The sequence below is a fragment of the Acipenser ruthenus genome, chromosome 2 (genome assembly GCF_902713425.1).
Source record: "Acipenser ruthenus chromosome 2, fAciRut3.2 maternal haplotype, whole genome shotgun sequence".
Lineage (NCBI taxonomy): Eukaryota > Metazoa > Chordata > Actinopteri > Acipenseriformes > Acipenseridae > Acipenser > Acipenser ruthenus.
This window is the reverse complement of record NC_081190.1, coordinates 6898715-6914215: the sequence shown is the minus strand read 5'-3', so window position 1 is coordinate 6914215 and position 15501 is coordinate 6898715. Positions and strand designations below refer to the sequence as shown.

The window sequence follows — 15501 nt, the reverse complement described above, 5'->3', positions numbered from 1 at the left end:
ACTGCGATTATCTATCTCTGTTTAAATAGACATGGTACTAAAGACGATTAAAGAAGAAGAAGACTATCTAAATTATCTTTTTAAGAAGTTCAAGTCATATGGAAATGTATGTTTAAACTTATGTACAGTACGAATCTCTTCTTCCTCTTCCTCCTCCTCTTCTGTTGATGTCACACTTTCCATGTCTTCCCAAAACACAGCCATATTTTTTTGTATATTAGGTCAGAGCAGCAGTGGGGGGAGGAGGGGTATTTTCGTGCTAAATGTAACGCTATAAAGTACTTTTTTTTTACCTGGGAAAGGGAATTGACGCTTGGGTATAGATGCACTGGTGTGGCACTGTCCTACTGGCCGTAAAAAAAAAAAAAAAAAAAAAAAGTGACGCGAAGCGCGGAAGTGTCCAGGCCTTTAGGGTGCTAAAATGCATGGTGCAAACATAGATACACAGTATAAAAAATGTAAGCATTAATGAATGGGTTAACTCTGCGTTTGCTTTCACTTTTTATTCCTACGTACTCCCCAGCTGTATAGTTTCATTGATCTGAGTGCCTTTTGTGGTGACACATTCTGGCAAAACTGAGCTACAACAGTACATTCAAAGTCTTAAATAGAGTGTATACAATCTACGTTAATAACTTTAACCCTTTTCCAGGTTTCTACATAAACATTAAAGTGATTTCTACAGAAAGTAGTCATACTTTAATTTCATACAAATTAAAGCTAGTGAGCCGTGTATTGCAGTGTTTTGTGGCAGACTGCAACCACCAGCCAAAAAGGGAAGCTTCTCCAGATTTCCTATAGTAGCTCATGCTAATCTCCTAAGGAAGTGGTATGTCAGTTTATGCTAATCTGTATTAATAAAATGAATAAGAAATATCCAAAACCATTTGTGTATATAAATAAAATGCAATTTGTCGACCAAAGTGATTTTCCATTTCAACATTACTCTTTTCCATTTGATAGTAATTTCCATGTTTTTCCATTTCATATACCTATTACTTGATATGTATGTACTGGACTTTTACTTCCAAGCTACATTGTTTAAGTAAATGTCAATACATTATTTATTGTTATTGGTATTTATTTGGCTCATCCGGTAAAGGTGCTCAGCGTGGAGTGCAGGATGCGCCCTATAGTCTAGACGTCGCCGGTTCGAGTCCAGGCTATTCCACTGAGGACGCCCACACACCCCTGCACCCGCGCTGGGGGAGGACCCCCACACACCCCTGCACCCGCGCCGGGGGAGGACCCCCACACCCCCCTGCACCCGCGCCGGGGGAGGACCCCCACACCCCCCTGCACCCGCGCTGGGGGAGGATCCCCACACCCCCCTGCACCCGCGCTGGGGGAGGACCCCCACACACCCCTGCACCCGCGCCGGGGGAGGACCCCCACACCCCCCTGCACCCGCGCTGGGGGAGGACCCCCACACCTCCCTGCACCTACGCTGGGGGAGGACCCCCATACCTCCACACCTCCCTGCACCCGCGCTGGGGGAGGACCCCCATACCCCTCTGCACCCGCGCTGGGGGAGGACCCCCATCCCTCCACACCCCCCTGCACCCGCGCTGGGGGAGGACCCCCACACCCCCCTGCACCCGCGCTGGGGGAGGACCACCACACCCCCCTGCTTTCTACTTAGGATTTCTAGCCTCCTACTTTTAAATGAAAATGAAAAGACTGATTTATTAACCTCTCATTTAAAAGGATTCACCTAGAGGATTCTGTGATGCTGTGGCTGGTCTGCACATGTGCTTGTTGTGGGGTGGAGTCAGAGGACACTATTGACTGTGTGATCACAGACTGTTCTTTGAGCAACAGCACAAACTATTTTTTGGTCATGTGACCCTGCATTATCCAATTAGGATGTGAGTTGCATTATGAACTGATTATTAAATTATGAATTTCATCATTCGATATTAAATGACCCAGCATCAAAGGCTTGGCACTGCCATCTTCAGCCTGTGCCAAAGTAATATGAGCGGGGGAAGCTCTCACCCTGCCACACACACACACTGGCTCTGATCATGTGGCACTGATCATGTTGTCACAGTTCAATAGATGTTAAGGAGAAATAAGGGCGTTACGATGCATCTGTGTTTGCTGCAGTTTACTTTTTTTTTAATTTTTAATTTTCTTTTTTTAACAGGCACAAGTGATCCATATGTCAAGTTTAAAATTTCCGGGAAAGAAGTTTTTAGGAGCAGGACGATACACAAGAACCTCAACCCAGTGTGGGATGAAAAAGCCAGCCTTCTCATTGAAAACCTCAGGGAGCCCGTGTATGTAAAGGTAAGTGAACGTTCAGCAGGCATGTTACTGTGGCACCGCATTGATTAATTGATTATTTTATAGGGGGTGAAGAAGGATGGCGCTGTCTGCAATATATTCTTCAAGTCTATCGGAGAACAGCAGTATAAAATATCAACATTAATGAGAAGGAATGACATACTGTTCTCATAAAGCAGTCCCAAATTACTGGATTTTTGATGTAGCATAACATCCAACTAGATAACGCTAGTAAGTGTCATGTCAAAGTGCAAAACTCATTCAATTAGGAGCTGGAAGACAGGTGTCTTTGACAGGTGTTCAGGATGCCACCAGAAGCGCCTGGATTGTTTCAGCAGGCTCTATACTTTAATGCACCCATGGGGATGCATATCCCTGGGACAGGGACATTGTCTACTGTAGCACAAAATATGCCATTTTCTGCATTAGGGCTCACCAATCATAAATCAACCACTCACAGTTCCAGATTTGTCAAAATGCCAGTGCATCTTATCCTGTGAGCAGCTGGCAACCCATGCATAGAATATACAGCACAATTCTAAAGTAAGTGATAGCAATTCCTGAGTATGTGCTTTTGACTTCTTGAAGCTAAATGTAGTGTTTCTGGTTTTGTGCAGCCTCGATGCGGTTATAGATTAGTGCTCCTGCACTGTCAGTAATATTTCCAGTGAGGTGACAGCTACGTGTAAGCAATGGCTTACACTATTCAACTCAGGCAATGTCAATCCAATGGGAAGTGAGGCTTGTGGTTAAAGAATGCACTATCAATGTAAGTCAGTGAGGCCTTGTTTACAAGGGGGTCCTGTTAGACAATAAAACCATTACAATACAAGCAACAATAAGTACATGTCAGCAAACCTAGTCAGCAGCCTACAAAAAAACAGCATAAATAAGACACTCCTGTATGTTAATGTGGACTAAAGGAAAAACAACGACAAGATGTTCGAAGCAATACCCAAATACGATCTTTATAGCCAGAAAAGGAGAGATCATTGAGGGAACAGTGATAAGGCCAGCAGTGGAGGATTTAAGTGCGTATCCGTGTGCAGCAGACCTGTCCTGTACACCAATTCTAAATGTCTTTGGGGGTCCATTTAATTGGAATGATATGTGACACAACCCGGTTAAAATATAGCTTTTAGAATATGAAACAATGGATGTTCTGAAATTATTTTGGTTTGCATGTTGCTATTAGAGATCTGTTTGCTTTGCTGTTTTGACAGTTGTGGAGTTATAATGCCACCTTGTGGTCACTTCTAGTAATGTACTAATTTCCCCTGTGTAGTCCTGGTATCCAGGAGATGAGCACGTGCAGTGCAGTATTCATTGATCAATGGAGCCAAATATTAAACATTTATAACTTTAACAGTTATGCAAGCCAAATATAGCCTTAGTGGTCCCATAGTAGTAAGTGTACAGTGTGTGGCTATTTATTTAATATTCAATATTTCTTCACAGGGTTTTTCCATAAACATTTGTTGTACACATACTGTCTTATACACATCTTTTTTAGTTAGTTGAAAAACATTACCACTGTGTTAAAGTTGTAAGTGTGTTTTTAATTCTAAAGTTGAAATGTTTAGGAAATGTTAATCCATTAAGGACAGGCTGCTTTGTATTTTTAACTGGCATCTTCCTGTAATTTTCTCTTTAACTATATTATTATGATAACTTACTCTGATTATGTCACTGTGTCGTTTGTGTGTGTGTGTGTGTGTGTGTGCGTGTGTGTGTGTGTCTGTGCGTGCGTGTGCGTGTGCGTGTGTATCAGGTGTTTGATTATGACTTCGGACTGCAAGATGACTTCATGGGATCAGCCTACCTGTACCTCAACACCTTGGGGCAGAAAAGGTAGGTTTGTTTGAATCTTTAATAGTAATTCATTAACCACAGTGTGCAACGTTTTAAAATACTGTATCTAAGATAGAGTGAGCGCGCCATCTGGTGGTCACTGCAGGGAATTGAAAATATTTAACACAGTTTGAAATTGTACATGAAACAGATGGAAATGAACAGGACATCTATCCATGTGTTGAAGATTCGGTTCTACATGCACAACATTCTCTCTGCCCTTTTAAAGAATTCCGTTGTACTCTGAAAAGTGTGGATAATGCTTTAGGGGAACTCTAAAACATTTCAGAGTGCTGTGTTTCCAAGTTAAAGTACATACAAAAGTATATTGAAGCTATTTAATATAGCTATTTAACAGATGGGGCCCCACATATAAGTGATCTGTAATTTTGTGATTGCAGGACAACCGAGGTGACATTAAAATTGAAGGACCCACATCACCCTGATCTCAACCTGGGCACGCTGCTACTATCAGTCACCCTGTCCCCTAAAGAAGGGGACATAAGAGAAGCTGTAAGTCTCCCCTTCAGCCATCAGAGAAGAAGATTCTTACCTGTGTGCATAACATATGCAGAGAACACTGCAGCACTGGGTATCTTGAAAAGGGAAGTACAGAGGATGGGAAAGATAAAGCCTTAATAAGATGGGGTTAGATGAGAATCCTTCAGTAGCTACTAGTGATTACTAGTCATCACCATGTATCTCAGTTCTGTTTGTAATACAAAGAAATACATGGGATTTAAAACAGTGCTTGACTAACAACAAAGAGTTATTTACTGACCTGAGAAGGCAGGTTACATTGCGTTTTGGAAAGGCAGTTACACTTTATTTGAATTGGACACAATGTGGAATTCATAACACCTTCATAAAGGCTACGTACCCGGGCATAACCATGTGAATAATCCTTCCCCTTCACAGTCACTACAAAATAAACGGTTAGCATAACATCTGCACTGCAGTGCTGCAGAATAATACGATTTCATTGATCTCAATAATGACAATGAAAGTACGAGTCGAATAAACACAGTAGAAATGCTGCTTTTTTTAATCACAGTAAAATTGTGTTGTAGCAAGTGTTATGACAATATGTTATGAATATTCGCCTGCATTTTTGTCTGTTTTACATTGTTATGTAACTTTTATGAGGGTGTTATGAATGGTACACTACTGTGCAAATAAAAGGCTATATGCCTGCTCGCTTTCTCAGTGCCACCTTACTGTATGCTGCTTTAACTGGATTGGAGGTGTCAGTGCTGCTCTGTGTGTTTAGAGACCTGGTATGTAAACTGCAGGAAGCTAGTCAATGTGTTTTCCATTCCCAGCTCTATTGAGAGGCTCCTTTAGTGAACACAGGTGTTGAGACATGAGTCGGGTTGTTCAGTGCAGGATGAGCTGAGAATGTTAAAGCTATGTTAAAGAACTGCTTTGTCAGATCATGCTGTAACTCTGCGATCCCGCAGTTCAGGAAACTGATTGGAATACATTTCTTATTGGGGATTCACTGGCAAGGGGACGCAATCCATAATTAGTAACTGAGAGACAATTCATAATAATACTAATACTACTACAAATAATACTAATCGTTTGTGTTATTGTTGTTTTTTAACTTAAGATTTGTAGTACATTAGCTTCAGATTTCATTTTCATATATATATATATATATATATATATATATATATATATATATATATATATATATTTAGCTCAAAGAGCCAGCTGCCCAACGTTTCGATATGTTGTACATATCTTTCTCAAGGGAGCCTGTGTTTGAATCAAAACATTGGAGGTATTTATAGGTTTTTGACGGCGTGACAACTACTTGTTATTGTTTACATTTTATATATATATATATATATATATATATATATATATATATATATATAAAATAATAATCTTTGTTTTTATATAGCGCCTTTCACAGTGGTCACCATCACACAATGAATCAGTGGCTGAGCTGGGATTTGAAGCAGGGATCTCCTGGTTAAAGCCCGTTTCTTTAACCACTGATGGTGTTTAAGATGGCCTGACACTATTCTTCAGCTGTGGTTTCCAGTCACAAATATTAAAGGCTAGCTAGATCATCCAGTGTATGCATGTTAAGCTCCAGCACCATCTAGTGAATTTGCTTTTGTATTTCTGGCAAAGTATTAAATGTCAGAGTGAACTGGCATTATTTCTGTTTTTATGTCCTGGTGCCGCTTTGCCTTGATTTTGTTTTTGCACTAAAGCGAGTTTCAACAATTAAAATCTTTTTCTCTAACAGAAAGCAATATACAAAACCCATCGCTGTGAGTCCCTGTGCTGCTCAAACCACCTTGTAGATAACCCCTAAATATCCCTGCGTGGTGCATCACCTGCTTCACCAGAACATGCTACAAATGTATGACTGTGTGAAGTTAATGTGTAAGACAGTTGGGTCACACAGGAGCGAGTTCGGTGTGTCTTTTTGCTTTACAAACGGTTTGACAAGGGAATCTGTACAAGAGATTTAAATGGAAACTATAACAGTTATTACTGGAGTTGTATTGTGCTGTGTACAGGTTTATGCTGTACTGTATGTGAAAAATGACAGCACATTAGTAAACATGTCATGCCATGTGCTGTGTGATTACAAAGATCTGTCAAGTATATACTGTAACAGTATACAGTACTATGAACATGTATTAGAACACCCCGTTGCATCTGTAGTTTTGATTTGTTCTGCATATAAAATCAAACCACTCGAACTGACAATCTTGAAAAATTGTCAAAATAGGCAAATAGGGATTGTCTAATTTAACGGATGCCATTAACAGACCACACGTGCAATGCATTGAAAGTATTAAGAGAAAAGGAACACGCAGCCACACATGGTAAAATACATGAGACTTTTTAGAAATGGTTTAAGATGCCTAATTAAAGCACAAAGTGGTCTACCTGTGTAGTGATACCATTACAATGCCAAACAAGAGAGAATGAACATCATTAGAGAGCCATAGCTTGACATGATGCTCATTAAATGACAAATCGCAGGGTGTTCTAAGACGTTTACACACCACTGTACTGCACTCTGTATTCCCATACAGATTTAGACAGCTGTCCTACTAATTTACATTTTATTTTCTGTCTATGTAAAGTACAAAAAAAAGGCAAGCAATAGCATTCATTCAGGTGTTGAACTTCACTGTCATTCACTGTTCCTATAGAACCCTAGAACTCCTGTAGAACCCTAGAACTCCTTTAGAACCCTAGAACTCTCGTAACATTTAATCACCTCCAGACTTTCCTGCAGCCGCACCATACAGACCTGTAGCTGAGCAGGGTTGGGACTGGTGAGTAGCTGGATGGGGGAGCCTCCATGTGAAAGTGATGTTGGTGCATTAGTAGGAGGTAACCTTGCCTCTGAAGCAACGCCCAGTCGTGTTGTTAGTATCAGGGGGCGCAGGGGGCACATACTCTGCAGGGAATGTTAACCTGAGCTCCCTGTGCACCCTCTGGATATTAAATCCCATTGACATCCGGGATACAAATGATTACAGGCCAGTAGCATTCTAGTCTGTCTAAATCCCCCCTAGCCTGCCTAATCGCTTCTCAGTGGATCTGCCCCGCTGCCTCATAGATAACCATTCCTATTGGATTAGTGCTGGGATGAACACAGTTCTGTCACATGCAAGTATTATTTCAAAATGCAAACAATGTAATATCAATACCATACCATCTCTCAGGAGTAAATCGAACCTGGTACCCCATCAGATATACCTTCTAAACGAAGGAGAGAAACACTCTTCTGTGCTGTAGATAATGCTCTATGTATTTCAGAAGTCATGTATGCATCCATTTCCCATGCTTGATATCTGAAAAATTCTGCTATTGAATCAAATACGAACCTTGTCATTTTTGCCACCAAATACATTTCACGTGTTTATTCCAGTATTGAAATATTTGTCCCAGCACTAATACATTTCATGTAGTGACCTAGTTGGATTCTGAGTGGAATCCTGTGTTTGCTCTATGTGTATTAGATCACTGATAGGGTCATACAGTAGTAAAGTGAACCATTATAGTAAGTGTGTAGAAACAATGCTCTGTAGAAAAGTCCACTGGTTAATCCCAACAGAATGCTGCAAAGTCTTGAATTTGTAGCCAGTGAAAGCCCCAATGGTTTTTAAAACAATAATTCATGAGCAATGGAATTTAGGTTTGTGGCTGTTGTTGTGTTTGTTTGATTAGTGAGGTTTTTATTTAGCTCTTCTCCCACCTAGTGGCTGGATATTGTAAAGGCACCTCTCACTAGACTGCATTTATCTGACTCTTGTGCACAGTTTGAACTGGTATTGTGTGTGTGTGTGTGTGTGTGTGATAGTAATCGCTTTATGGTATCAAGAGCTCTGTGTATTTGTCGTTGCATAAACCTCCATAACCTGCATTCTTTTGCACAATCTGAAACTTACACAGGGGCAACACAACAACTTGTTGCGTATTTTGTTTGGTTTTCATTTTGTTTTAACGTTGTCAAGGAATAAACAAGATTAAAAAGAATAAACAAGTTGTGTGATACACTGCCGTTACGGGTTATGTCCCCCGTCGGTGAGATGAGATGAGGTTAAAACCTCTAAAACCAAGACGAACCCGACTCTTTTGCGTAGTGGTTAAGAGGCTTGCTTGCGTTGCGTGGGTTTGCCGGTTCGCGCCCAGTCTCCACCCTGTTACTCTGTGATTTGAGCATAGTGGCTTTACTGACATTGCTGTTCTTTCTAAACGCTGGCCTCCCTCTCTGCAAATAGCTTGAAACATCCCCAAAAGCTTAACTGTGGCGGGGATGTGCATCACTGGCAAGAGGAGATACAGCAGCGGTGGTGCCTGTACATATGTGAGTTCATACATGTGTACGCGCTGCATGTCACACTTTACTGGTGAAATAACCACAGCACAATATCAACGCACAGGGAGTATTCTGTTAATATGACAAGAACAATGTAAATGAAAACGCATTGGTCCAGTAATTTTGTCTTTGTGTTTGAGTAAATTCACTCTGTAGCGCTGAATATGAAAAATAAAGAAAGAGATAAATGACTATTTGTGAAGATACATGGTAAGGACATTCTTTACTTAGTTAATTAAATAGATAGTGGTGTTAGAATCTGGGGAGTATCCTGCCTTTACCTAGGTAGGTACTGTAGGCGTGTAACACATACATTATTAATTCTGTTTAGAGAACTGTTTATCCAGCTAGTTCTGAAAACAGAACCAAAGACTATCTAGATCAATTGCAAACATCACAAAAGCTTCCAAAACAAACAGTGAAACAAACAAAAAGCATATAATGACGATGTGACTTGGTCTACAAAAACAAACAAAAAACAGATTACTGTAAAACAAGAAATATGTGCAACAAAAATCACAGACATTGTGGCATATCTGTTGACTTATTGACTTGATTGGTGTAAATAAAAAACAAAAAATGAGTATTGAAAGTGGTCTTAATCTCTTCCAAACAGTATTAAATTAGTACCGTCTTCATTTTCAGAAGTTCAGTACAGATGTGGAATAAAATGCATGTTTGATTAAAGGTACATATATATGCTACTGTATATATGCTGTTGTTACTAACACTTATTTTGCAGAATTGCACCCTTCGCTTCCTAGAAGTGGAACCCTGCTTTCCCTAAGCTGCCTTGCCTCCCATCGATCCACACCCCATGTAAAGGGTGATTAAACTGCTTTATTTCATTTACAGACCATGCTTTTGAGAAGGAGTTGGAAAAGATCAAGTAAGGTAATTAACAGCATGTGGTCATCCCAGTGCTCTCTGAAAAAGAATGGAATGCACTTGTGTTCTGTTTCAGTTTGAAATGCCAGTGGTCTCTGTCTGAAAGAGAATGGAATGCACTTGTGTTCTGTTTCAGTTTGAAATGCCAGTGCTCCCTGTCTGAAAGAGAATGGAATGCACTTGTGTTCTGTTTCAGTTTGAAATGCCAGTGCTCCCTGTCTGAAAGAGAATGGAATGCACTTGTGTTCTGTTTCAGTTTGAAATGCCAGTGCTCCCTGTCTGAAAGAGAATGGAATGCACTTGTGTTCTGTTTCAGTTTGAAATGCCAGTGCTCCTTGTCTGAAAGAGAATGGAATGCACTTGTGTTCTGTTTCAGTTTGAAATGCATCATCTTTTCTTTATTTCCAAGCTGCAATGTAATTGACTACCATTGTAAACAGCATAGAGCCCCGGGATTGTATTGTTGTATGTGCTAAACAACAGTATGACCTGGAAGTCACTCTCTGCATTGCATGTTCAGTGGCTTACGTAGTGCAGCTTTCACACTACAGCAAGAACACGAGTCATGCTTCATGCTGGGTCTTCATTGGCTTTCATCACCATACCTCTCAACATTCAGACAGGTTCATCAGAGCATGGGTCTTGCATCAGCCTGCCACTCAGTGTATTGCAGTGCATTCACCAATGGTCCATGGGCCTTCTAGATGCCTGTGACAGGGACAGTTTTCAAGTACGCTTTGTCGTGCCTCCTGCTCATTTTTTACCTCAGTACTAGTTCAGAAGTATGCTTTGTCGTGCCTCATGCTCATTTTTGACTGCAGTGATAGTTCAGAAGTATGCTTTGTCGTGCCTCGTGCTCATTTTTGACTGCAGTGATAGTTCAGAAGTATGCTTTGTCGTGCCTCCTGCTCATTTTTTACCTCAGTACTAGTTCAGAAGTATGCTTTGTCGTGCCTCGTGCTCATTTTTGACCTCAGTAATAGTTCAGAAGTATGCTTTGTCGTGCCTCGTGCTCATTTTTGACCGCAGTGATAGTTCAGAAGTTTGCTTTGTCGTGCCTCGTGCTCATTTTTGACCTCAGTAATAGTTCAGAAGTTTGCTTTGTCGTGCCTCGTGCTCATTTTTGACTGCAGTGATAGTTCAGAAGTATGCTTTGTCGTGCCTCCTGCTCATTTTTTACCTCAGTACTAGTTCAGAAGTATGCTTTGTCGTGCCTCGTGCTCATTTTTGACCTCAGTAATAGTTCAGAAGTATGCTTTGTCATGCCTCGTGCTCATTTTTGACCGCAGTGATAGTTCAGAAGTTTGCTTTGTCGTGCCTCGTGCTCATTTTTGACCGCAGTGATAGTTCAGAAGTTTGCTTTGTCGTGCCTCGTGCTCATTTTTGACTGCAGTGATAGTTCAGAAGTTTGCTTTGTCGTGCCTCGTGCTCATTTTTGACTGCAGTAATAGTTCAGAAGTTTGCTTTGTCGTGCCTCGTGCTCATTTTTGACTGCAGTGATAGTTCAGAAGTATGCTTTGTTGTGCCTCGTGCTCATTTTTGACTGCAGTGATAGTTCAGAAGTATGCTTTGTCGTGCCTCGTGCTCATTTTTGACTGCAGTGATAGTTCAGAAGTATGCTTTGTTGTGCCTCATGCTCATTTTTGACTGCAGTGATAGTTCAGAAGTATGCTTTGTTGTGCCTCGTGCTCATTTTTGACTGCAGTGATAGTTCAGAAGTATGCTTTGTTGTGCCTCGTGCTCATTTTTGACTGCAGTGATAGTTCAGAAGTTTGCTTTGTCGTGCCTCGTGCTCATTTTTGACTGCAGTGATAGTTCAGAAGTTTGCTTTGTCGTGCCTCGTGCTCATTTTTGACTGCAGTGATAGTTCAGAAGTATGCTTTGTTGTGCCTCGTGCTCATTTTTGACCGTAGTGATAGTTCAGAAGTATGCTTTGTCGTGCCTCGTGCTCATTTTTGACTGCAGTGATAGTTCAGAAGTTTGCTTTGTCGTGCCTCTTGCTCATTTTTGACCGTAGTGATAGTTCAGAAGTATGCTTTGTCGTGCCTCGTGCTCATTTTTGTTCACCATCTTGTTTTTTGAAATTCAAAACATCTGCTTTGGAAGTGAAGCATGATGGTTGAAACCCAAGACCATTCATCTTTTGTATGTGCATGTTTTTTTTTTGACATGCATAATATTACTGGTACTATAAAAAATTATGCATCAGTGTTTTGTGTAGCAATGATGTAGTTGTCAAAGATACAATTTAGTAAAAAGTAAATGATAATAAAATAATTTTTAAGATCTCAAAAGTCTAAAAAAGACAGAAATCGAAGAAAATACTGCACAACTTAATAAGTTGCACGTTGAAGATTAGTGTTTAATTAGATACAGATGCACATAGTAACTGCTAGCTGCAGTGTCCCACGCTCATGGTCAGGTTTACACTTGAATATTTATCTTCTAAAACATGCATTCTTTCCAAGTCTTGGTACTCATGAAAAGCACCTTGTTTTATCCTAGGGTTCTCTAAGGAAAATCAAAACAAACAAACAAAAACCGGCAATGCGGATGCAAACAGTGTCATGCACAGAAAGACACGCTGCTGAAGAGTAGGAATAAAAATCGCTTGGAAGCTCTGAACTGGGTTGAGAAGAATGCAAGCTGGGAATTGCATGAACAGCTAATTACATCACTACTGCCTTTAAGCAGAATATTTCTTTTCATGCTTAACTGACTGGTAAAAAGAGGAAATCAATAAACATAAGAGGAGCATTCACAACAAACAAATATTGCTTGCATTAGTAACATCTTAAATAGAAACTGTTACAAATGGCCATCAGATAATATATATATTTAAGAAGTTACTAAGTAATGCAGTTGTCATACTTTGATAGATGTGCCAACTATTGCTGCAGCTACTTTTCTTGCTGAATATATTTATTGAGTTTTTACATATTAAATTGTTGAATGTTTGTATAGAAATGCATGTGCAGTTAAAATTAGAGTTGATGTGCACACAGATTGTGATAACTTCAAAATAACAAAAGCTGAGTAAATCGGTCCTACAGTCCCCCCTATGGCTAAAGATCAAACCAGTGCTTTAGTGTTTACTAAAGAGATCCAGGGCCAGGTGATACTATATGCTTTTATAATATTGAACCATTGACATATGTTTCTTTATCTCAGCAGCTGACTTTTGTTTGATATTACCTTGCAGCTGTTTAGAATATGGAATGCAGGATTTTGATGGAATCAGAATGTTGAGAGAATTCTTTTATTCATACTTCATTGATGTTGAAACAAACTCAGTGCAGATATTTTGTGTTAAGTGTGTAAACAGCAGCATGGTGTTTTAATCTACTCTGTGCTCTGAAATGCAGTAAACGGAAGAGGATTGTATATCGTTTGATGAAGTACAATAGTTTTTGCAACAACATGTATATTAGCTCTGGTGAAATCTTTAAACAGTGCAAATTGTGTATCAAGTTAAAAAGCTACACATGTGACATAAATAGTATACATTGCAATGCTGTGAGTCATTGAGAGTTTGGGCTTTTTTAGGTTTTGAAGGATAGAAGATGATAAGTTGGCCAATGTGACTGAGTTAACGTGCTGCTTGGACACAGCTATCATTCTGAATCTAGTTACTACGAATATTCTAATTTCGGCATATGTCACTCTACTTTCAAATCATTTTTATTAATGTTTTTTTAGTAAAGCATTCCGCTTCACACTAAAAAATTCCTATATTAGACATGAACATTTTTACTAAAAAGGTAAGTCATTAAGTATAAAAGGTCTTTCATTTAAGATGCTTCTGTATAGTAGCTGTATTCAATGTGTTAAACACAATGACAACACTGTCCCTGAAAGTGTAGTGGGTACTAATAATAGGTTCTAATGGGGATGTGAATTATCACTTGAGGCAGATGAAAATGTGACCCTCCTAATTCTCCTTTGCAATTAATAATGTTCTGATTGGCTGTTTTTTTCTTGTTTTTTTTTTCAATGTTTTTTAATAACGGTTTGTGTATTGAAGCAGCAAAGCCAGAGCCTGCGACTTGTGGACCTGCACAGAAAAGCTCAGCTGTGGAGAGGCATCGTCAGCCTCAGTCTGATCGAGGGCCGGGATCTCAAGCCCATGGACAACAACGGGCTGAGCGATCCTTACGTCAAGTTCAGACTGGGACACCAGAAATACAAGAGCAAGGTAAACCACTCCCATAGGCTTCGTGCGAGCGCATCCCTCAGGGTTATAATACATTACTGGGTGCTCATGAAAGATAGTGCTATTAATATCATCACTGGGCAGTGCAGTTCTGTGTATCCCCGTCCATAGGGAAAAGGTGATTTTGAGTTCAGCTGAAACGTCTACAAATTTAAAAGTACAACAATGTGCTTTGTATGTCTTTAAAATTACTATTTCCCAAATTCTTCTACTTAGAATGCTTTGAGATTGTTCAGGGTCATAGTATTTGATTAACTACAAGTTTAACACCAAAGAATAGATACCTAGTTCCAATTCGGAGTGGGTGACATGTGAGGGACATGGTCCACCATTTGTGGATAAGAGACAGCGGCCTTAAAATAACTGTGATGCTTATTTCAGTAAAAAGTTACTAAAAGTCATCCTTTTAAATCAGATTTTTTTTTTATAAAGCAATGTCCTAAAAAATCCAAGAAAGTGTCTTCTATCATGTAAATATAAACGTGCTCTCTGCATTTGCAGGTGATGTCTAAAACGCTGAGCCCACAATGGAGGGAGCAGTTTGATTTCCATCTCTATGAAGAGCGAGGGGGTGTGATCGATATCACCGTGTGGGACAAGGACGCTGCCAAAAGAGACGACTTCATGGGAAGGTCTGTGCTGTTCATCATGATTAAACATCTCTGCTAAGGGAACGTTCATTTACATTTTATAAGACCATCTTTAAACAATATCATCATCTTTATCACATCTCATAATGCCAAACAACAATGGAAAAATGATCTTAAAACTAACAACTTTGCACAAGCAGCCTACATAGGATTCGATTCACATGGAAAACAAGAAAAATGTGGCAAAAGCATAACAATTCAAATTAATTTTTAAATGGCAAGTAAATTGATTTGATGTACTGCACCTTTAAAATATGTGTTGGTACATAAACCTGATGTCATATTTTGTCAGTGTCAGTGTCAGTGTCAGTGTCTGAACCTCGGATTCTGGATCAGTTTTAATATGTGTGGTGGATCAGTTTGTGCTGAACAGTAACTGCAAAGGCACCATGGGCTGGAACTTGTGGAGCTCTGCATCAAGTTACTCTCTGCTTAGCCAGAGGGTGGCAGGTTTCACCATGACAAGGTCACTGCAGCACTCTCACCTATTTGATTTTACATGTCTCTATCTACAAGGCCATATTCAGTGAAGTATTCTTTTTAGGAAACCCAGTCGTACACATAATGTATTATTATTATTATTATTATTATTATTATTATTATTATTATTGTTCATGTTTAATACTGTAGCTGGTATACATATACATCATTACTGTTACATGCCCAATGGTCTCTGATTTCATTTTGGGCCCAGTGGCATATGAAAACAAGACATTGCTGCCTGCATAGCTGGTTTTATTTATGTATTT

At 39.8% G+C, this 15501-nt stretch overlaps 1 protein-coding gene across 10 annotated transcripts in view; it reads left to right on the top strand.

Annotated features, from left to right (window-relative positions):
* The window catches only part of LOC117403682 (multiple C2 and transmembrane domain-containing protein 1-like), a 151947-nt gene that overhangs the window by 54050 nt on the left and 82396 nt on the right, over positions 1-15501 (top strand). For 5 of the 10 annotated variants that reach the window (XM_058987520.1, XM_058987513.1, XM_058987572.1 and 2 more), the window contains exons 3-8: positions 2150-2292; positions 4061-4140; positions 4542-4653; positions 9857-9895; positions 13914-14084; positions 14604-14734. In XM_058987520.1, the coding sequence (XP_058843503.1) occupies positions 2150-2292; positions 4061-4140; positions 4542-4653; positions 9857-9895; positions 13914-14084; positions 14604-14734 (676 nt within the window). The remainder of the gene's footprint in view (positions 1-2149; positions 2293-4060; positions 4141-4541; positions 4654-9856; positions 9896-13913; positions 14085-14603; positions 14735-15501) is intronic. The other 5 variants (XM_058987533.1, XM_058987527.1, XM_058987553.1 and 2 more) reach the window with 3 other exon arrangements.